The sequence below is a fragment of the Taudactylus pleione genome, unplaced genomic scaffold (assembly GCF_031769625.1).
Source record: "Taudactylus pleione unplaced genomic scaffold, aTauple2 ptg000048l, whole genome shotgun sequence".
NCBI lineage: Eukaryota > Metazoa > Chordata > Amphibia > Anura > Myobatrachidae > Taudactylus > Taudactylus pleione.
In genome coordinates, this window is record NW_028284450.1 from 1,443,316 (window position 1) to 1,466,789 (window position 23,474).

Below are 23,474 nucleotides of genomic sequence, written 5' to 3' on the forward strand. Positions count from 1 at the left end.
GAAATATCAAGCAGCGCTATACTGGTCTAGACTGGCGCTAGGATTAGCAGCAGGGATCTACTATCAGCGTATGCAACACACAGGGCCTGATTCAGACCCGGTCGTGAGCACTGAACGCTCGCAAACGGGTCGATGTTGCCCAAGTGCGCATGCGCACGACGGAGGCGGCTCCGTTGTGCGCATGTGCGAGACCCGAATAACGTTGGCCAAGCCGTCGTTATGGGTCTCGCACCAAAGGGGGCGTGCTGTTGATGGTGATTGACAGCACACCCCCTTTGGTGGGCGTGGCTGCCCAGACGGAGGCATTCCCATGGGAATGCCTACCGTCTGGGGCCGGCCCCACTGACATCACTAGTGATGTCAGTGGGAGTGCTTTTGGCTCTGATAGAGCCAAAAGCACTCCAGGGCTTGCAGCGAGACCCTACCGCAAGGGTCTCGTCGCACGCCCGATGGTCGCGATGGTCTTGACCATCGCGGTCATCATTTTGGCCGCTCGCTATAGCTGAGGGTGGTCACCCACAGCTATGCGAGCGGCCAGGATGCCGCTCCAAAAAGGAGGAGGTACGGCCCTGATTCAGAGCGAGCGCTCTGTCAGAGCGTCCGGCTCTGAATCAGGGCCACAGTTCCACCTAAAATATGGCAACGTGCAGCACACAACAGTATGTGACCAACCTCACAAATATTGACAAATATATATATATATATATATACATACATATATATACATACACGCATACATACACATACTCTGTGTGTGTGTAATATATATATATATATACACACACACAGTCTCAGAACCACCTTAAGTACACTTGTATTAGGGCAGATTGTAAAGGGATATAGACTGACAGGTGAGAGAATAAAGCACAGACAGCCAGCGCTAGCATAAGTCACATACAATGCAGAAAGGCGAGGTGCGCAGGGGGGATGGATAAAACGCCGTCCTAGGAGATCTGTGATGCACCACAGAGATAAAATGGCCGCCGGAGACCTCAGTGGAAGCCTGGCCCAAGGAGGAAGCAGCTTAGCAAAGCCACACCGCAATGGAAATGCGCGCTGAGCTGAGGGGTGAAGCCGCTACAAGTGACCCGCCTTATCCCTAGCACGGACCCCGGGTTCCCGCCGAGAACCCCAGATCAGTACTGGCGTTGCGGCAGCACATACATCCAATGGACAGTCTGTTGCTGCATGCTCTGTGGAGATAAAACTACCACAAATCATAAAAACAAACTAAAATAAAATAGCCCCTCTGCGATAACAGTGACCGGACCATGGCCGGGCACCTACTCAAACTGAGGTGCCCCTGGCTCAGGGGTGGGGTTATAGGGAGAGTGGACCCAGTGTTTTCTGGGAGCTGAAAGCTTTAACTGCGTGGTGCCCGGATTTGGTTCCCCAATCTATACCCAAGGTCTCCCTGTGGAGCCTATGGACCCTGAAGAAATATTACAAGCCTCCCATGTGTGCCTCTGCCCCTCCCCCCCATGTGTGCCTCTGCCCCTCCCCCCCATGTGTGCCTCTGCCCCCCCTCCTCCCCATGTGTGCCTCTGCCCACCCAGCCTTGGCGAGCATATGCCCGCTTTCCCATATCTGTGTGCCTCTGATTGGGAAGAACTACTTTAATTTTTACTGGGCCCCACATATTTTGATGTAAACCTGCCTGCACTCTCCGTGATGATTCTTTGTAGCCTGGCAGCACTGGACTTTTCCAGGTGACTCAGATGCAGTCAGATCCTGGCGTAACCCAGAGATAGTGATGCAGTGACATGACGTTTTTTCCTGTTGGGGTCAATGTGTTTATATATTTTTTTCCTGTGGGGGACTCTATTTTTTTTATCCTATCAGGGCCATAGTGTGTCTTTTTCATTATGTGTTTGTTTTTTTTCTACCAGGGCCAATGTCATCTGCTACATGCTTCATGGGATGTAGCTGCTAAATTGTTAGATTTACAGATAACCTTAATTTAGATGGGACCCAGAAAAGGTCAGGTAGGACCCAGATTTTTTAAAAACTGAGGAGTCCCTGGGACCCACATTTTTTTTGTCTCGATCACTGGTGGAACAGTAATTACCTGGGGAAAAAATTGCTTTATCATTTTCAATAATTTTTTTTTTTAACCCAAATTTGTGCAGCCGTTTTTTGCCAAAGTACGCAACTTACGAAAGATTTTTGAGGAATTTATCATTAGGGTGGGTGTCCAAAGGGTTCGGAAAGAAATCCACACATTTTTAACCAAAAAAAAATATAAAGAAAACCTGTCTCCTGTTTTTTTTCTCCATTTTTGCCTGTTTGCCGTTTTCCCTGTTCATTTGGTGACAATTTTGCCTTTTCTTGGCAAAAAAAAACCGGACATTTTCGCAGATAGCGGAAATTTTTTTTTTGCCGCTAATTGAATACGGCCCTTAGTCACACACAGATATACAAGTGTAGCATATCAAATTAATCAGCAGTCTTAAGGCGGGTATCCACTAATAGATATACAAACGAGAGCACGATTACGACATTGCAATCGTGCTCTAGTTTGTATATCTAGTGATGTGCCTAGACTGAACGTTCACTCGTTCAGTCCAGGCATATCCCTCATCCCCGCACATGCCGAACCTGACGAGATCGTCAGGTTGACCAGCATGTACGGGCGATGTCCGACCAAAACATGCCCGATGCATGCTCGATTTGCAAGCGATTGCACGATAACGACGTTGTTATCATGCAATCGCTTGGTTAAATCGCTAAGTGGATACCCCCCTTTAGACGCAGTTTCAGCAAAAAAAGACAAACGACGCTAGCATAGCAGAGTTGCACGGGACCTGACTGTTTACTCACGCACTGCATGGCGTATTGAGGCTAGATGAGCAAAGACATCCGTATATCTGCAACTATACATTTACTTGAGAGTACCTATTACAAATGTAATTTAAATTATATGGGTTTCAGCAAGTGAACTTTCATTTTATGTTATCAAATGTTACCTTTGGTAGCACCTGTGAAAATACAGTGTGTTCCAGATCCAAAAAGCTGATATGAGGCAGAAACATTTCTGTTACAATATTAAATAATCCTAAAAGAGGAGAAAATAACATATTACAATTGTATTTCTCAACACTGTAGAATAAAAAAAGGCAGTCACTTTACTTACTAATTTTTTCGCTCCTATTGTCTGAACGCTGAAACATGGAGTATGATCAATTAAAGAAAATAATAAATCATTATGGTTTAAAACTTATCGGACCTCTCATTTGTGGTTCACATTTTTTTTTTCTAGCATACTCCTATTCACATTTTCTGACAAATAAAACATATACAAAGTGAGTTCCCATGATCAGCATTCATCAACTTATGAAGTATACAGTTCTTTAATAACGCTGAGAAAGTCTTCTATGCATTTGCTTTACCTTATTCCTTGTTGTCCATTTGACAGCATCACTAGCAATTATTTCTCTAAAGGTGCCCATACACGGTGCAATATAGCAGCTGATCCGACGGATTGGCACGATATCGCTTCTATATCGTACCGTGTGTGGGCATGATTTTGGCCAATGCGTGTTCCCGTGGGGTCGTACATTGCACCTCCAGATCTTACTGCATTTTCACTTGATCTGGGGATATGATGTACGATCTTATGCAGCGCTATGCAAGTGGGGGGTGCCAGCATATCGGGTGGTCAGGTAGCGGATTGCTCAGTGTGTGGGGACTGCCCAATATGTCAGCCATCACGTCCCAAGGAGCATATCTCACATTGTGTATGGGTAGCTTAAGTGACATTGTTTGGGCCCCATACTCTGTGGCATCAAAACAAACTTTTACTCCCGTTTGTTTTGTTTGCGCCATTTAGTTGCATTTATTAAAAGTTAATGCATTTTGGTCAACAGAGAACTACCAGCACACTCCTATTACTGAAACAAGTACCAAGAGAAAAACCGTGGCAGATACTGTATGCCATTAACAGTGGCGCCAACATGCTTTAGAACGTTAATTTGTATTTTATTAATTAAGCTACCTTAAAACCTAGAAGCAAGTAAGGGTATAGTAAAAACTTCTAATCCAGCAACTGGAGAAAAATAGATTGCCTGTTTCTGACACATGTACATCAAGCAGCACTTCTGGTTAACCACTCTCGTTGCTGTCACCTTACACTAACAGTACAACCATCCAACTGTTCTAAACAATTACTTTATAGAGTACACCACTTATACCAGTAATATTGATCAATCACTTAATAAAATTAGTGTTAAAACAGTGCACTGATTTAAGTGGCCGATTAGTCCATTATTGGACACTCATGTCAGCTTGGCTAGTCTGCCAATCAAATGCCATGTGATCACACTTTAATTCTTGCAAAGTATATACAGCTCTCTCCTGTAAGTCTAGGGACCACCTAGGATTTGCAAAAAAAATAATAATACTGCCCAATAAGGATCCTTTGTCCTATTCTGTGTCACACAGTATATGCTTAGTTGCTCCCTGCTACTAGGAGTAAGCATGAACAACATTTTGATGACGGAGCACTAATTGCATTATGATGTTTCAAGATGGTAAACCACTGCAGAAACAAAACTCATTAGGGGGAAGATAGGAAGTGTTTTTCAACTACGTTTATTGAGTGAATATGGGAAAGAGGCATTTTTATATACGCCTGGAGATGGCAGTATCACTTTAAATCAATAGTTTTTATGTTCTCCCCCATGTTTACATGGATTTCCGCATGTGCTCAGATTTCCTTCCACACTTCAGTTATACTGCTAGGTTAAATAACTTCTGACAAAATGAACCCTTGTGAGTCTGTGTGGTGGGCAACATAGAGGGTGATTCAGGTTCGGACGGAGTTGCTTAACATGGTAGCAGCTGCGATAGCACTATCATGGTAACGCAGCAGGAGGCAGCTTGCCTCCTACATGCATTACTGATCTGAGCTGCGTCTGTGAACGCAGCATCGGATCATCTGTGTGATCCTCTGCCGGCAATCGCAGTTGCTCAAGAGGCCAGGAAATCTCCGTCAGCCGATGGAGATCCTGGACTCTTTCCTCCCTCCCACTCCACCCTCCAATGGTGGTGATGTGCCTCCGTTTTGGAAATATATGCCATCGCTGCTCTCTGTAAATCACTGACAGTCTGCTGCCGCTCTATGTGCAGGATCACAATACAGGTCTTGCGCCACCATAAAGCAGCTACAATCGAAGATGTGCGTTAACCATCGGGTTAACGTACATCTCTGAATCAGCCCTATAATTTCCATCGTGGCCATGTTATTGTAGTAGAAAAATAAACTGGAAAAATATATTACTAGTACATATAATCAGATGTACAGTATAGTATCTACTGTACAATAGGTAAAGATTTCAAACACCTTGGATTTTCTAAGATTACAACCCTGACCCCCTCCCCCCCTTTTTTTTTTTTTTAAACATTCCTGGACCCATGTAATTAAAACTATTAAATGTCCAAGAACACGTCGTGGTCACTTACGCTGTGTGACAAAGTTTGTATATCAAATCATCTCCCTGCAATACATTACAACAGATGTGCCATGGTTTCACCTTCTGTGATCGGTCACAGATATGAACCAATCGCTGTAATTTTAGTCTCGTGTTAGGCCAGATTTGTATTCATTTCATGCTTCAATGTTAATTAAGTACTATTTTACTATGTCTACATTGTTAAATATATAATTAAAGAAATATGAAACTGGTATAACACTGCAGAGTTCAATAGAGGTACTACATAAAACAGAATGATGATTTATATTAATATTGCCATAGACTTAAATGTATATATTGTGACACAGTTAGGTTAGGGGGTCCCTCTCCTGGGTAGAGGACTCCTTCCTTACACACACACACAGCAGCAGGGAAGCAGCACACCAGTCTGGATGCAAGTACAAGCTGGTCGGCGCCAGTCTTTATTGTACAATGTCAGAAATATAAAGAAAACATAAATCCTAGCCCTGTCGGGGCACTAACTTCACAGGTAGTTCCCTCACTACCAGAACCTGGCAGGGCCTAATGCCCTCGCCAGCAACAAAAGCACAGCACAACACTCACAGTTAGGTTTCCAAGTGTCTCTGAGCAAACTCCCTGCCTGCTCTCCCAGGTGAGACACTCAGCCTTATCCAAACTAGGCTTATATTGGCCACTCTCAGGTGGAAACTCTAACAAGCCTGTTACCAGGCTGCGAGGACCAAAACCTGGAGTGGCCGTGGGTGGAGCCCTCCCTCTCCTCTCACCCACAACCCCCAGGTCCCAAACCGGCTTTTCAAAAAGCCGAAACTCAAGCCTGCTATACTGCAGACTTTCTCCTGGGGGTTTAAAACAGGAATCTGGGACAAATGTACCTTCCACAGACCACTTTACCAATGATACTATCACATATCCCCCCCCTTTGTTTCGACCTGTGGGGCGGAACAACTGAAGCCCCCAAACAATGAACGCGTGACAACGCGTCAGCATTGGCCAGCTGGCTTCCTGGCCTGTGTTCCACTGAAAATGTAAAAGTTTGTAACGCCAAGAACCATCTCGTAATTCTCGCATTACTGTCCTTATTTTCGGACATCCACTTCAAAGGGGCATGGTCAGTGATCAATTTGAACTTTCTTCCGACCAAGTAGTACCTGAGAGCCTCTAACGCCCACTTTATGGCCAACGCCTCCTTCTCCACTGTGGCATAGTTTCTCTCATGTACATTCAACTTTCTACTTAGATAGAAAATAGGGTGTTCCTCACCCTCCTTGTTCTGGGACAGGACCGCTCCTATACCTACTTCTGATGCATCGGTTTGTACTATGAATTCCCTTTCAAAATTAGGAGTCATCAGGACTGGTTGGGAACACAACGCTACTTTCAACTCCTGAAAAGCTTTCTCTGCCTCAGGACTCCATTCTACCATGAATTTTTGTTTGCCTTTGGTCAGGTCAGTCAGTGGGACTGCCATGGTGGCAAAGTTGGGTATAAACCTCCTGTAGTACCCCGTAATTCCCAAGAAGGCTCTCACCTGCTTCTTATTCAGAGGCCGTGGCCAGTTTTGTATGGCATCAACTTTATTGAGCTGAGGCTTCATCAGGCCTCTGCCAATGGAGTATCCCAGATATTTTACTTCCTCCATGCCTAGACAACACTTTTTTGGGTTGGCTGTCAAACCTGCCTTATAGATCGAGTCCAACACTGCTTGTACCTTGGGTGAGACTGCCAATCAGGACTATGAATGACCACGTCATCCAGATAAGCAGCCGCATACCGTCTATGGGGCCTTAGAATCCTGTCCATCATTCTTTGGAAGGTAGCAGGTGCCCCATGTAGCCCGAAGGGCAACATCTTGTACTGAAACAAGCCCTCTGGCGCTGAAAAAGCTGTCTTTTTGGCGCTCTCGGTTAACGGTACTTGCCAATACCCTTTGGTTAGGTCAAGAGTGGTTAAATACCTTGCCGTCCCTAGTCTCTCAATCAGTTCATCCACTCTTGGCATCGGGTAGGCATCGAATTTTGAAACACTGTTCAACTTTCAGAAGTCATTGCAGAAACGCACACTCCCGTCGGGCTTTGGAATCAACACAATGGGACTTGACCATTCACTATGTGATTCTTCAATAACCCCTAACTCAAGCATATTTTTAATTTCTTTCTACACCGATTCTCTTTGTGCTTCTGGTAACCTATAGGGCTTTAGATTAACTTTAACCCCTGGGTCAGTGATTATGTCATGTTTAATGACCGAGGTTTTCCCAGGTACGTCAGAGAACAGCACCCTATTTCTGATCAGAAACTCCTTGACCTCTTGTTGTTGAATTGCCGACAGGGTTTTTGCCACTGTCACTTCGGGAACTAAGGACCCTGGATTTACTGGAGGGGCTCGGACGGCCGACAGTACCGTTCTATCTTTCCAGGGCTTTAATAGATTTATATGGTATATCTGTTCCGGCTTTCTTTTCCCCGGCTGGTAAACTTTGTAATTGACCTGTCCCACTCTTTCTAAGATTTCAAAGGGCTCTTGCCATTTAGCCAAAAGTTTATTTTCCACAGTGGGAACCAACACTAACACTCTGTCCCCAGGAGCAAAGCTGCGTAACCGGGCATTGCGGTTGTATACCCTCTGCTGTGCCTGTTCCAGGTGCTCTCTCACTATCGGCACTACCGCAGCAATTCTCTCCTGCATTTGAGAAACATACTCAATCACCGTTTTGTAAGGACTAGACTGCCCCTCCCATGTCTCTTTGGCAATGTCTAGTAACCCCCTTGGGTGTTTCCCATACAAGTCGAAGGGTGAAAACCCGGTGGAGGACTGGGGTACCTCTCTTATGGCCAACAATAAATACGGCAATAAGTAATCCCAATCCCTACCATCCTTGTCGACCACTTTCCTAAGCATGTGTTTTAACGTCTTGTTAAACCTCTCGACCAGCCCATCGGTTTGGGGGTGATAAACCGAAGTTCTTAACTGTTCAATTTTGAACAGGCGGCATAACTCTTTCATGACTTGTGACATAAACGGTGTACCCTGGTCAGTTAGTATCTCCTTGGGTATACCCAGCCTGCTAAAGACATGAACTAGCTCTCTGGCAATGCTCTTGGTTGACGTATTGCGCAATGGGATCGCTTCCGGGTACCTGGTAGCATAATCCATTATGACCAGAATATACTGGTGTCCCCTGGCAGACTTCATTAAGGGTCCCACCAAATCCATCGCTATTCTTTCAAACGGCACCTCTATGATAGGCAATGGAACTAGTGGACCCTTAAAATGTGGCCTGGGAGCATGATACTGACACTCAGGGAACGAAGCGCAAAAGTCAGACACCTCTTTATGAAGCCCAGGCCAGAAAAACCTCTGCATTATTCGCTCAGTGGTTTTCTCTACGCCTAGATGGCCTGCCGTTATATGACCATGGGTCAGATCCAACATTGTTCTTCTGTAGGCTTTGGGAACTATTAGTTGTTCCACAATATCTTCCCCCTTCTTAGTCACCTGATATAACAAATCCTAACACATTGCCATGTGGGGATAGGACAAAGGACTTTCAGGGTCTATGGGTTTACCATCAACTACTTTTACATTCTCCCTGGCTTTTACCAAAGTAGGGCCATTCAACTGCTCCACGGCAAAGACCTCTCTTCTGACCTCTAAATCAGGCAGACGATCACCTGGCCCAACAACACTTCCCACCTCAATGGGAGGCACATCAGTTGGCGGGCCACCGTCACGTTCCGCATTCTCTAGTTCGCCAACCATAGTAGAAAAAGGGAATAACTCTGACTCAGAAGAAACTCCCTCCTCCACTACATCGACAACCTTCTCAAATGGATCGGGGTTGTTCACTTCTGGAACAAAACAGCTTTCCCACAACTTCCAGAAGTGAGCAAAGTCTCTCCCCAATATTGCATCGTACACCAGACCATGCACCAAACCCACAGAAACTATAGCAGAACCACATGGTGTCTCGATGTTCACCTCGGCCGTAACATAATATCGAGTATCCCCATGTATGCAGGTCACACCAACAGTTTTCCCTGTATGCCTCAAGGGGTTCACCAGCTCAGCTTTTATAAGTGTCACCAAGCTACCAGAGTCTAACAGTGCCTCTACTCGGTTGCCATCTACAGTGAGTACACACATGTGCTTATCAGTCTCAGCCTGCCGGTCAGCCGTACAGGCTGTCTGTGCAAAGACAGACCCCCTACAGTAGACATGAGCAGTATCACATTGCATAGGTTCAGTTGTAAGTGAACAATTAGCGGCAATATGGCCGAAGCCACCACATCGGAAACACTGAGTCATATTAATGTCTAGTCGTTTACGGGGCAAGAACCTTCCTGGCCTGGCATGCCTGTCTCCAGGTTCTATTCCCTCAGTCTTAGGTACATTCCACCGCCCAGCATCCTTCTCCCCTGGAACAGTCTTACCAGTGTCTGTGGGAGTTCACCGGTGCGCCATCGGGGCTCGGTGGGGCATACTCATCAGCCGCCACGTACCTCTCCACCAGCTCGACCAACTGGTCCGCGGACTTAGGGTCTGCATGGCTCACCCACTTGCGCAGAGTCACAGGTAATGATCGCAGGTACCGGTCCATCACGACCCTTTCCACGATCTGTGGTCCCGTCAGCGTCTCGGGCTGTAGCCATTTTGAGGACAGATGGACGAGGTCATGCATCTGTAAACGTGGAGGCTTGTCCCTATGGAACTCCCAGCGGTGGACCAGTTGGGCACGAACAAAGGTGGTGACTCCCAAGCGAGTTAGGATCTCCTGTTTTAGTTTTTTATAGTCCTTGGCATCAGCCAGGCATAAGTCGAAATAGGCCTTTTGTGGCTCCCCAGACAATAAAGGTGCCACCAGACTTGCCCACTGCTCCTTGGGCCAACTCTCCCTTTCGGCCGTTCTTTCAAACGCGGTGAGATAGGCCTCCACATCATCGCCCGGTCATCTTTTGGAGGAAGTGACTGGCTCGTACGGAGTGAGTGGGAGGACCAGTGGCAACATCTCTGGGCCGGGCGAGCAGGTGCTGTACCACCTCTTTTATGGCCTGGCAGGTTTCCTCGATGGCGACCTGTTGTTGCCTCTGGGCTGTCTCCAAGGCCAACAGTTGCACCCTGGTGGATTCCTGCTGAGCTCTGGTAGATTCCTGCTGAAGTTTGTTTGTCTCCTGCTGAGCTGCTGTAGCTTGGAGCAAGGCCTTAATAATGTCCTCCATTTTGTCCTGGGGTGTAGGTTGGAAGCTGAACCTTGCCTCTCTGAGCATTGGCTGACGCCTCCTCTATGGGACTCCAAGGACACAGTGTTATTTCCACACTCACAAATTGGGTGTCTGTCCCTTTAATTTTTAAATGGAAAGTTTTCCTCTTGCTGCAACTTCAGTGTGTGTGGTTGCCCGCATTCTCCACCATATTGTGACACAGTTAGGTTAGGGGGTCCCTCTCCTGGGTAGAGGACTCCTTCCTTACACACACACACACACACAGCAGCAGGGAAGCAGCACACCAGTCTGGATGCAAGTACAAGCTGGTCGGCGCCAGTCTTTATTGTACAATGTCAGAAATATAAAGAAAACATAAATATAAATCCTAGCCCTGTCGGGGCACTAACTTCACAGGTAGTTCCCTCACTACCAGAACCTGGCAGGGCCTAATGCCCTCGCCAGCAACAAAAGCACAGCACAACACTCACAGTTAGGTTTCCAAGTGTCTCTGAGCAAACTCCCTGCCTGCTCTCCCAGGTGAGACACTCAGCCTTATCCAAACTAGGCTTATATTGGCCACTCTCAGGTGGAAACCCTAACAAGCCTGTTACCAGGCTGCGAGGACCAAAAACTGGAGTGGCCGTGGGTGGAGCCCTCCCTCTCCTCTCACCCACAACCCCCAGGTCCCAAACCGGCTTTTCAAAAAGCCGAAACTCAAGCCTGCTATACTGCAGACTTTCTCCTGGGGGTTTAAAACACATAAGACAGGAATATGGGACAAATGTACCTGCCACAGACCACTTTACCAATGATCCCATCACAATATCTATACTACTATTAGGCTGCTGTACTGCTTAGATTTTAAGTGTTTAGTTTAAAGTGTAAATAGAATATTTAAATTGAAGCCGGAGTTATTCAGGAGTTAAACAGAAGGAGAAGTTAAGAAATAGCAGCCATTTCTGCTATTAAGGACTGTTTTTATCTTCCAGCACATTTCCACCATGCCCATGGATTGTGCCTGCACCTGGGTCCCCAATGCTGCCTGCATCCCTCCTGATCTCCCCATTCAATCTGCTTATCCACTCCAACTATGCCATAACAAACGACGCAGCAAGATATCCTTTCAAATGGACCTTGGTTGTGGTCCCCAAATAATGAGGCTTGGTGTAATTTTGCTCAACTCATTGTCTTTTCCTCTTAAGTTAGACTAACCTTTCCATAGATGTTATATTACTGTGACCCTTGTATCCAGCCCATCTGTGTCACCCATTTGTCTGCCCCCTCCCCTTTAGAAAGTAAGCTCTCACGAGCAGGACCCTCTTCCTTCAAGTGCTTCTCCTTCACTTAATTATACTTTCATTTACAACAGGACCCAACCCTTGGGTGCTGACACCATGCTGCTTATTTAAGCATTATGCAGCAATCTATAAATCATGTATTTGTTCTGCATTGTTTGTACTATTATAACTGTTTTCTTGTGTGCTCATTTGTTTATGTACTAGCATAGCACTGCCCGAAGCATACTGAGGATGCTCCTAGCAGCTGTACAGGTGGGATGTGGTTTAAAACCCGACTGTCAGGATGCCAGCGCTGTAATCCTGGCACCAGTCAGAATCCAGGCAGCAGCATCTTGATGGTAAGTATTGGGGTTAGGGCTAGGCTGCAGGGGGGTTTGCGGGGGAGGAGGGTTAGGTCTAGGATACTTACCAACTATCGATATCCTATAGCTGCCGGGATTCTGACCACTGGGATCCCAAGCTTCTGCATCCCGTACAGGCTGCATGGCTGGAGCATCCAAAGGACACTCCTTGTGGCACTGCAGCATAGGGATGGCCATCAACGGTTAACCATGATGGCTTATTGTTTGACATCAATGATGGAGAAAGAATGGTTCTTCAGCACCCTATGGCAGAGCCCCACAATGACAACCGGTGGTTCTTTGAGGGTTCCATACCATTGAGGTTAACCGCCAATGATACCATGTTAACTCACAGATAGCCATCCCTACTACAGTAGTGATAGCCAGATGCAGGGGCCCTGCGGCAGCAATGGTGCCGCATACAGGGCACTGCGTGATGGCACCACTTCCAAACCCCTTTTTACAGCCTTGTTGACAGCAAACATCATTGTTGTCATGTTCAACAAGTCGACTGATGAAATGTTTCCAGTGTCTGATTGAGGTAGGGATGGCCATCGATGGTTAAACACTGAAGGACAATGGTTTGGCCATCGATGGCAGAGATCCAATGGTTCGCCGCCACTGATGGAACAGAGCCAAGCAATGTTCTTTTTTTCCCTCCATGTTCCGGGACACTGAGCTTAGCTCCGCCCCCAATCTGATTGCCCAGCCAGTATTAAAACAAGGCTGACCATCATTAGATTAAACCATCAATTTTTCACAGCCAATTGTTTCATACCATCGATGGTTAACCTACCGATGGCCATTCCTAGTTTAAGGTAAGCTTAACTCAACTGCTTACCCCAAAGGTTCCCAAACTCCGCCATTACAGTCCACGTTTTGAGGATATCCATGCTTGAACACAGGTGACTTAATTAGTACCCATTCAATTTGATTGCACCATTTGGACTCAAACATATGGATATCCTTAAAACCTGGACTGTAATGGCAGAGTTTGGGAACCTCTGGCTTACCCTATTGTTGACAATATGTCACCATTTTCCTAGTTTAAACATTATTTACATTTTATACATGTCAACATTGTTAATGACTTAAGCTAGGTACACACTATATGATAGTTTTGATGCAAATTGAAATATATCATACACATCATATAGTGTGTGTACGCCTGATTGGAGATGGCCATTGGTGTGGTTACCATTGTTATAGCAAGTGGCAATCAATGAATACCAAATATGCAATGGATGACCATCGATTGTTTCAACCACCAATTGTTATCAGTTAAGGGGGGCATCCACTACACGATTTTAGCAGGTGATTGAACGATAACTACGTCGTTATCGTTCAATCGTTTATAAATCGTGCAGTGTTTGGTCGTTAACGATCAACGATGCACCCTCCCGCTAGTCATTTGATCTTCTCGTCAGTCGACTGAACATACAGGTCAATTTCACTTAATCTATTAAAGATCGTTTGCAAATCGTTCAGACTGAAAGATAAAATTTCAAGGGAAAAAAAATCAAGGGAAAATCATTTAGAGACTGGACAGGGAGATCGTCTAGTGCACAGGTTCTCAAACTTGGTCCTCATGACCCCAAACAGTGCATGATTTCCAGGTCTCATAGAATTACAGGTGAAATAATTAGCTCCTTCTGTGGATCTTTTAAAATGTGTCAGTGAGTAATGATTCCACCTGTGCACCTGCCAGACCTGCAAAACGTGACCTGTGTGGGGTCCTGAGGACAGAGTTTGAGAACCACTGGTCTAGTGGATGTGCCCCTTTAGACTGACCCTTAGGCCAATCATAACATGGGACAGGGCTTCATAGTTATGTGGCGGAGCTATGCTCCATGTCCCAGCACCTTGTTAAAAAAAAAAAAAAAATGGTTATGCTGTGCCATCGATGGAGGAAAACCATCTGGTTCTCCCCCATCGATGGTAAAAGCATTAATCAGTCAAACTATGGCTGGTCAATAGCCATCCCTACACTTAAGGTGTGTACACACTGGGCGATCAGGAAAGACAGTCGTTCCTGATCCCCTGTATTGTCTGCACTGAAAGATCAGTCGTTCAGTCTAGGCACTGTCCATCATTCCTGAACATGCCAATCTGTCGTTATCAGCAGATTGTGCTGCATGTTCAGGCGATGGACAATGTCAGAAACGATCAGCGGGAGTGCGCATCGCTGGTCGTTTCTGACATAAAAGTTCACAATTAATGAGCGATTGCACGATTACGATGTCATAATCGTGCAGTCGCTCAGCAATATCGCCCAGTGTTCCTCACCATTAATCAGTCATTGGCGGTCATTGTTAATCACATCGTCCCATGTACTGTACAGCAGATTGGACAATGTAATGAACGCTAGTTACATGCAGAATGTAACAACACATCACATGGTCACACACCGGAACCATGCCGTGTGTATTGCATGCACAATGTATAGAATTTTATTGCATCATTCCGTCGCTGGGTCAAACATCGTAGTGTGTAGTCACTGACTACTTATCAATTGCAGTATGAAGTAGAGATGTTATAGAACATTTATGTTAGAAAAAGAAAAAAAAGGATCTATTTCAGAAAAATGCACAAAGCAATCACCTGCCCTATAGTGTCCAGTGCGTATACAGTTGTGATAAGACTGATTACTAAGCCATTTAGTCCTGAAATCCCCCCAATGCGTGTACACTGTATGTATCTACTTCACCGAGTACCCCAGTACCAGACACAGCGCCACATGTTTTCGTTTCAAAGCCAGGGACAGCTGTCCGGACAGGGGCTCGGGGCGGGTGTGATGCAGGGTAGTGTACGCGGTAAGAGGATATGAGGAGCTCAGGCAGCGCCCCCGGCAGTTCTCTCCGGCAGGTGTCCCGGCTCCAGCTACTCATCTCTCCCAGGTCTTCTGTCTGCGACATCTCGGACAGTGCGATATTATTCTGAGGACGCCGCAAACTACTGAGCAATTACTCCTATAGGCTCCGTCTCTGACTCTGTTACTATCCCACACATCGCCCGCATACTAACCCTCGCGATCATTTAAATGCGTGGCGCCAAAACCCCATGAGCCTCAGCGCGAGTGACAGAGGGGCAGCCAGGAGGAGGAGGAGGGTCATCAAGATCAGATGCTGCAGCTGCGCCTCCTCCTCCTCACTTATTGTGTGACCTCAGAAACCCCCAGTATTCCTCATAGGGTGTGTGCTGTGTGACCCTCATACATCATATGAAAGGTCGTTCTATAATGGTACAGACACATACTTGATGCTGCTGCGTGTATAAAGTAATGGTGCTACAACAACTATAGACTCGTCTCTGATAGCCCGGCCCCTGGCTACACGTGTTACTCCCATATATAGTAGCAGCAGGCGGGAGAGGCGGTCACTATGTGCTCGTGCTGCCCGCGCTCCTGGAATAGATCTATTCACGTGACTGTCCGTAGACCATCCCCCCGGGCCCCCTCTAGCTGGTGGCAGACAGGTCAGCTCAGTTTGAGTCGGAGACAGGCAGTGCTATAGGCTCATCATGTCTGGGTCTGACAACATAGACTCTGTGCCTGAGGTGCTCATAGACCCCGAGGGCTCGTTTAAATACATCCTGGTCAGGCTGAGCCAGGGGACATCTGAGCGTTACCGGGATATTGTGAGAGGAACCAAGAGTGCCGAATACCACAGTAAGTGGCCCCGGCGGGATCTTCACGTTACAGACTGGTCACCTGTTATTATAGATCTCAGTCCTACAGTATGGCTAGGGAACGTTGTTTCTTTACGCATTTTCTAGATTACTTACATAATGATATACACGTATGCATAGTACCAAACGTAGCTATTGCTTGTGGCTTATGTAGCAGCGCAGTACGATCTCTTAAGGTGCCCAACCACTTCTAGCTGCGGGGACAACGGCACGATTATGACATCATAATCATGCCGTCATCTCGCTAGGGGTGAAGTGCATACACTGAACGTTCAGTGTATGCAGATCAATCATCCCCGAACATGGGCAACCCGACGACGGTCGTCAGGTTGACCGTCATGTTAGGGCGATGGTAGATGTTGGAATCGACCAGCGGGCGCCCACCTTGCTGGTCGTTTTAGACATTTAAATGCCCGATGTGCAGCTGATAATTGAGCGATTGCACGATTACGATGTCGTAATCGTGCAATCGCTCAGTATTATCGGCAAGTGGACCTTAAATCTGACCATACACCAGACCAACTTTCCTGCAACCTTCCAACTACACTACTGTAAATTAAACAGATTTAACCAATATATATATTGGTCAGGCATGCCGGATTGTCCAACATGCCTGTCCGATGCAATATTTTGTAAGGTAAATGTCAGCCGCATCAGGCAGTGTATGCCATGCCACGGCTGACTGACAGACATTTCCCCATTTCTTTCACAGGGAAGGAACGGGAAAATGTGTCCTTCCCAGGGGTGGAGCGCAGATATCAGGGCCAATACACTGTGAGATATCTCAGTGTATGCCTATGAAATCTGCAGGGTGACAGGCTACCTGATAAAATGTCTGATGGTCTGACAGTCATTTTTTCTGGCAGTGTATACTCAGCTTTTGGGTAAATTCACTAATCTGTGCTTTTCAGAGTTGCTACATTTGGGGATGGTAACAATATTAGAAATGAACCTCTATATACCCCTGCCTATACCTTCTGAAAACCTTCCTATAAACCTCTAAACAACGCTAATTGCATACGCAGTATGACCGCAAATAAAGACAGGAGTGGAATCTGTGGTTCCAACGCACAAGTATTATTCAGGTAAAAGTACAGTCAGTTACACGCAATCTATACATACATAATTTAGGCGTAAAAAGGAAATAATACAGACCCAAGTACAGTATACATACGCTTGCGCCTCCGGACCCAGAGATAGACCTCAGACTAGAGACCCCTAGTACATACAACCTTCAGCATGGACTGGCAAACCAGTATTTGGACACATGTATTTATTCCCCCCCAGACTGAAACAGGACAAAGGGAAAACTTCCTGCTGATCTCATAGGTTCCCAGAGGAGAAGCATATGTTACGGCACATTTAACAGGTTGTTTCAAATAGACTTTCCCTGCCTCCGACAACAGGGGTCTTTCTAGTAACGCCTCCTATAACATTCCATCAGCTAAACATTTTGTTGCTTGTAAGTTCTGCGATCCGTAACTTGAGTTTGCATGATGCGATCTCTCCACCGATAACACCGGGATGCTGTAAAAAGCGTACGCATCAGAACGAAACCAAACACACCTTGCTTATCATGTATAATACCTTAGTTATCAAAAACCTCTATTTCTTAGCATTTAAACTAACTTAACCAACTTGAATCATACAATTTGATGCTAATGGAACCTTGTGTGCGAATATGTAGTGTGTGGGTATTCGGGGTTTGGTATAAGGACGCTAGTTATTAATGGGTGAGATTTAAGTGCATAATCTCTCATACACGAAGTGAACATCCAGCAGTGTGGATGGCTGAGGGTTGTAGTTCTACATGCCCTCTGTCAGCAGGCCCCCACCTGTTGTGTGTGCAAAGGAAAACAAAACCTCTTTTGTTCTCACAGACTCTTGTGTGAAATGCAAATGTATTACCACCTCAAGCTGTGGAGTTTGGGGCCATCCTGTCTAGGATTCAGACAAATCCAATTGTGTAGATCAATGCCTGGATTATATTACAATTGCCACAACTATACTTTATCTGCATCCAGGGATTCCCAATTTGTATGTAAAAATACCCATTGTCTATTCTTATTTACTTTTACTCAGAAAGCTTGTTTTTCCAGTTACCCTTGGTAGGTTAACAAAAACATTGCCATCTGTTCTTAGCTCCTGAGTTATAACTTGAATTGACGCTGACCACAAAATGGTGTCTTGCGATCTCATTTCCAAAATGGAGTCTTGCGGCCATTCGCAAGATGGCGTCGCCGCGATAAAATTTTAAACTGAACTTGTCTCAGCCAATTATTCAGCTTTGACAATGGTTAACCATTTGCTTAGCATGAATATAATTCAATCTTTGAGGTACATCCCTGCTTGTGGAAGACTCTGACAGCAGATGATCATGGACCAATCGGAGGTGGGAATTGAGCTTTTCAACCTGTCAGGAGAGCCAGACTAAGCTCTGCATCCGCTTTAAAAAAAAATAAAAAAAATGGCAAAACCATCAGTGCCAAACCAATGGCCTTTACTAGCCACACCATTGTTGGTTTAAGTCATAGTTTTCTATTTAATATTATTTCCCCATTAAATCTAGCAGCTTAAAAGTGCTGATTAGTATGTTTACCCCAAATAGATTAAATAGTTGACCATTCTCATTGGCTTTCTTCCCCTCCTCTCAAAGTAACTGCCATGTACAGCCATTTCAGCACTTAACCTCAGCTGTTCATGTAAGCACTGCTACTGTAAGAGACAAGGGGGCGATTCAATTCAAGGCGATGTGAATAGTGCCGGGAAGGTTTTCCCGGACCTATTCAATTGACTGCGCTGTTAAGTCTACCTAGAGGGTTTTTGCTCACCTCCTCCTGAGGTGCGAGCAAAAATCTGACTTAAGCGCCGGCCGCAATGCTGCTTACCGGCTTATAGTGGTGCTAACAGCATCACGGCTGGCACTTTAGTCGGAGAATGCTAGTTACCACAACTAAACAGAAGTGGTAACCGGCATCTCCCAACTAACTACAGAGCGTGATGGGGACAATTGCATGGCTCCGGAAACTCCTTCCAGGCACTATTGAATTAAATCGCCTCCAAGTTTTTCAAAATGATTGGGTGTGCTCAATTAACCACACCCACCATGAAATAAAAAAGCATGCAGAGATATGATATAAAAAAGCATGCAAAGACAAGTGGAAAGGAAGCTTTTAGGGGCGATTCAATTAAGTACAATGTCACTTTGGCAGATGTTAGAGGTAATGAACATTGTTTTCTGTTGTGTTTTCTGTCTCACACCTGTTTTACTTACTGCAACAATTAGAATAGCATGTCGCTCTACATTATATGAGGCTCCACCAAAACCTCATTGAAAAGCCTCCTACTGAAGGGTCTATTTATTAATATCTGTAATGACCCAATACAAAATTAACATAGCATTGGGATGTATTTAAAAAGAAAGCAGACTTAAAAAAATTTCTGAAATATATTTTGTAATGCTGGGACAGGCCTCTCTGCAAATGTCTGCCCGGCGAGAAGAAAATAAGCCATTTAATTTTTCTTTTCTCCTTTCCAGTAAGCACTGTAGGAAAAAGCATGAAGAGAATGGTCTCTTACTGCTTTTCCCTGTGCGAGCGCACAAAACACCATCTTCAAGTTTTTGTAAGCGGTTGGGCCACATTTTCACTCTGCACAAAGTAAACAGGTTATTAGACTGTTTCTTAGCTGTTTTCGCTTTTTTAAATTGTATCAACCCTTTTCTCCTGCTATTAATTTTTTATAAATAGAGCCCTATAGAACAGTGATTTGGAATGTTTTTAGTAAGCAATTAATCAATGGATTTTTATCTCTCATCTCACCGGCACCCTTGCGCTGCTGTCTATGAACTCCAGTAAATGTGCATAACTTGAGGGGAGATGAGGTCAGTATCCTGGCGCCGGCTTACTGACCACCGGAATCCTGAAGGTAAGTAGTGGGGTTAGGCACTAAGGGGGAGGGTTAGGGTGCAGGGAGGGGGGGTGTTAGGTTCAGGCACTGGAGAGGGAGGGTTAGAGTAGGGAGAGGGGAGGGTCAGGATCCCTACCGACAGCTGTCAATATCCTAACCCTGTCAGGATTCTGACTGCCGGGATACTGAGCGCAGGCATCCCGTACCCATCCCCTTGAGGTGATCCGGCAATGCCTCTCTTACTTTAATTTTGCAGGATATTGGTATTGCCACCTCAATGTAATTAATATGTACTAGGCCTATTAAAAAATATATTTTATGGTTTCTGAGGTTCTGTTGGTGTTATTTCTATTGACACATAATTATAGGGCTAATGCAGAGTTATGCTGGGTACACACTAAATGATATGTACCCAGCACGATCTCGTTTGCAATGGGACCCGGCGTGGGTCCCAGCATCGGCAAGTGCATACACACTTGCCGGGAGCGACGACAGGGGCCATGCTCCTGCTGACGATATTGCCCGCCTGACCTGCATGCAGTTCAAATGGACGCTGACGACACGTGGGAGCGCGCATCGTCAGCGACATAGACGGTGCAGACAGCCTGATTCAGGTTGGCTCGCAAGGCTGCGGATGCACGCAACCTGTCGATGTTTGCATTCTGTGTTTGCAGTGCGTGTGTGCAAACCATCCACTGGGGTATGCGACCGCAACGGCACAAAGAAATGAATGACAGGAAGCACCGTTTGGTGGTGGTGACGGAGGGGTGGTCGAAGGAATTTAGGCGTGCCTGTGCATTTGAACGCCGTTACAGGGGTGTGCATAATTAAGCCCCAGCTACAGCATACGCAGCCAGAGCACTACATGGCGACAGGAAGCTTTGCAGGTTGTGAGGCATGTCATGCTCAACCATAATTCTTCAGAAGCATATTTTTTTTTTTTTTTTTTTAAAAAGAGCAGCTTTCTCCTGGAAAAAAAGAAAACATATAGCAATGCACTAAATTTTTGTGGCAGCCTGTGCATGCAGAAAATAACAACTGGACAGCTTTGTTTTTATACTAAAATTTAGAATTAAGGGCTGATTCAGCAAGGATCGCAATTGCAAAGCTGCACACAGGCAGCTTTGCAATTGCGATCCTTGCTATTATGCACATGCAGCAGGATGTGTATGACACCCCCTGCTGCATTTGCGATCCCAGCACTGCGACGGAGTTTGCAGGCTGGGATCACTATCGCGACCAACGGTGGTCGATGGTGGACGGCGCCGGGCCTCCATCCAGCTGAGTAAGCCCAGCTTGCGATCCCAGGACACTGCGTTGATCAATGCAGACCCTGGGCTGGCCAATCCTGGAAAATGGGGCGGACACGCCCCCGTTCCCGGGAACGCAGACCGACCCCGCAGCACCCCTTAAATGCTTCTGTCTGTCAATCAGGCAGAGGCTTTCAAGGGTCTGAGGGCGACTACGTAGGGCCCATTCTGCACACTTGCAGAATGGGTCCTGCGCACGCGCTGTTTCATGATAATCTGGAATTTTCGGTCAGCAGTGCACTTGCGTGATCTGCTGAATCAGGCCCTATGTTAGGACACATTCTTCTCATCTCTAAATCTGTCTGCTCATTTTAAATATACTGCCCCTCCTGCAGTGCAGCATGGTTTTACCAAGGTGCAAATTGCTCATTTTTAGCTCATTATTAACCATCTAAGGCAGAGGTTCCCAAACGCGGTCCTAAAGGCTTCCCAACAGTTCAGGTTTTAGAGGTATCCATGGTTGAGCACAGGTGACTTAATTTGTACCTCAGTCAATTTGATTTAACACCTGTGCTTAACCATGGAAATCTCTAAAACCTGAACTGTCCGGGAGCCTTGAGGACTGCGTTTGGGAACCTACTGTATGATTTAAAGGCCCCCATACATCAGAGATGGATTGCAGCTATCGCGCAATTTGCAATCGATTGTGTATAAAAATCTGCACTGTATGGGCTTCACAGATCGCAAATTGCAACCAAAAAGTGATTGGAATTGTTAAATCTGATTGTCCAACATGTTGGATTTCACAGATCGATTGGGGCTATAGATTGCTAGTGTATGGACATGATCAGCAGATTTGCAGACCGTTACTAGTAAAATGATGGGCCTTTCAAGATTGTCCGATCTGTGTTTTCTGCAAACGATCTGCAAATCACTGAAAAAGATCTGTAATGTATGGGAGCAGATTGCTGTATTGGGAAGTCCTAAGATCGGGTAATAAATCTTCAAATTGTTCAATTGTGGTTTTCAGATTGCTGATGTATGGGGGCCTTTAGGTGATATCAGACTTCTCTTGTGGTTTCTGCTATATAATTAAAATTTTGCTTGGCCAAAAGTATATGGAAACAAAAAACCAAACGTACAGGACTTGTGGTAATTGTTAAAATAGAGAATAAACAAATAGTCGAGTGATTGGTACAAATAGATGTAATTTATAAAAGCACACACTACAAATTTATATGCATACACATGTAACAGAGTATACTAAAATATATATATACATATATATATATATATATATATATATTTTTTTTTTTTTTTCTATATATATATATATACACACAGTATATAAAGTAGCACACTATCTCATTGAGCGCTGAGATGAATAAAGACTTGCCAGATAATTCAACACTATAAAGAGCAATATGTAAGTCTTGCTTATCTGACTGCTTATAAATAACAACACAGATGGATATTCGAAAATTCAGTAATACTGGTGCATTAAGAAACCTCTCTATAGTTCTGTAATTAGTGTTCCCTCTAGCTCCGGCGGCAGGCAGGGCGCCGGAGCTAGAGAGGGCAATCTTGTGCGCGTGCCCTCGGCGCGCGCGGCCGAAAAGGGGGCGTGGTTATGAAAAGGGGGCGTGTATAAGACGCATCCCCTTTTCGTCATACTTGGGGGCGTGCCCGGCGCTTACGGACATGCCGGGCAGCCCCCATGCGCTGCACAAAGGGAGAATAGATGTCGGGCGCATGCGCCCGGCGTCTATTCTCCGGCGGTGACCGGGTCACCGCATGTTTGTCCACCCGCGGGACACTGCGTCCCGCGGGTGAGAACGGCTCCCGCAGGCTGTTAGGGCAGGGTGCTTTTTGCCCTCCAGAAGGAGGGCAGGGTGCTTTTTGCCCTCCAGAAGGAGGGCAGGGCGCCGCGCCGCGCTAAAACAGCCTAGCGGGAACGCTATGTAATTATAAAGCAGAAACCTCTAGGAGCAACAACAGCTCATCCGCTAAATGGTAGGCCACACAATCTCATATAACGGGACTGCAGCATGCTGAAGTGCATAATGTTGAAATCTTATCTGTCCTCAGTTGCAGCACTCACTGTCAATTCTAAACCGTTTCACGCAAACCTCAGAGCACAATGTGCAATGTCAAAATCGGCTGAAGTGTTGAAATCTACAATGCCATTGAACTTTTGAGCAGTGATGAATCGAGCTTCACCACCTGGAATCTGACTTTGTTGACTGTTGGCAGAATGTTTCCTGCCTGAATGCGTACTGCCACATGAAAAGTTTGATGGAGGAACAATAATGACCTCAGGTTGTATTTCAGTGTT

At 45.7% G+C, this 23,474-nt stretch overlaps 2 protein-coding genes across 3 annotated transcripts in view; one reads left to right on the plus strand and one right to left on the minus strand.

The window, feature by feature from the left end:
- The window catches only part of FIRRM (FIGNL1 interacting regulator of recombination and mitosis), a 207,558-nt gene extending 192,191 nt beyond the window's left edge, over window positions 1–15,367 (minus strand). For both annotated transcript variants that reach the window (XM_088460534.1, XM_088460533.1), the window contains exons 1-3: window positions 15,119–15,367; window positions 3,134–3,173; window positions 2,967–3,055 (exon numbers count right to left, since the gene is read on the minus strand). In XM_088460534.1, the coding sequence (XP_088316660.1) occupies window positions 2,967–3,055; window positions 3,134–3,173; window positions 15,119–15,208 (219 nt within the window). In that variant the 5' untranslated portion in view covers window positions 15,209–15,367. The remainder of the gene's footprint in view (window positions 1–2,966; window positions 3,056–3,133; window positions 3,174–15,118) is intronic.
- A 279-nt stretch (window positions 15,368–15,646) lies between these two features.
- LOC148537608 (14 kDa phosphohistidine phosphatase-like) overlaps window positions 15,647–23,474 on the plus strand; it is a 35,087-nt gene continuing 27,259 nt past the window's right edge. Inside the window, exon 1 of the mRNA XM_088460541.1 lies at window positions 15,647–15,960. Coding sequence (XP_088316667.1) covers window positions 15,813–15,960 — 148 coding nt within the window. The 5' untranslated portion in view covers window positions 15,647–15,812. The remainder of the gene's footprint in view (window positions 15,961–23,474) is intronic.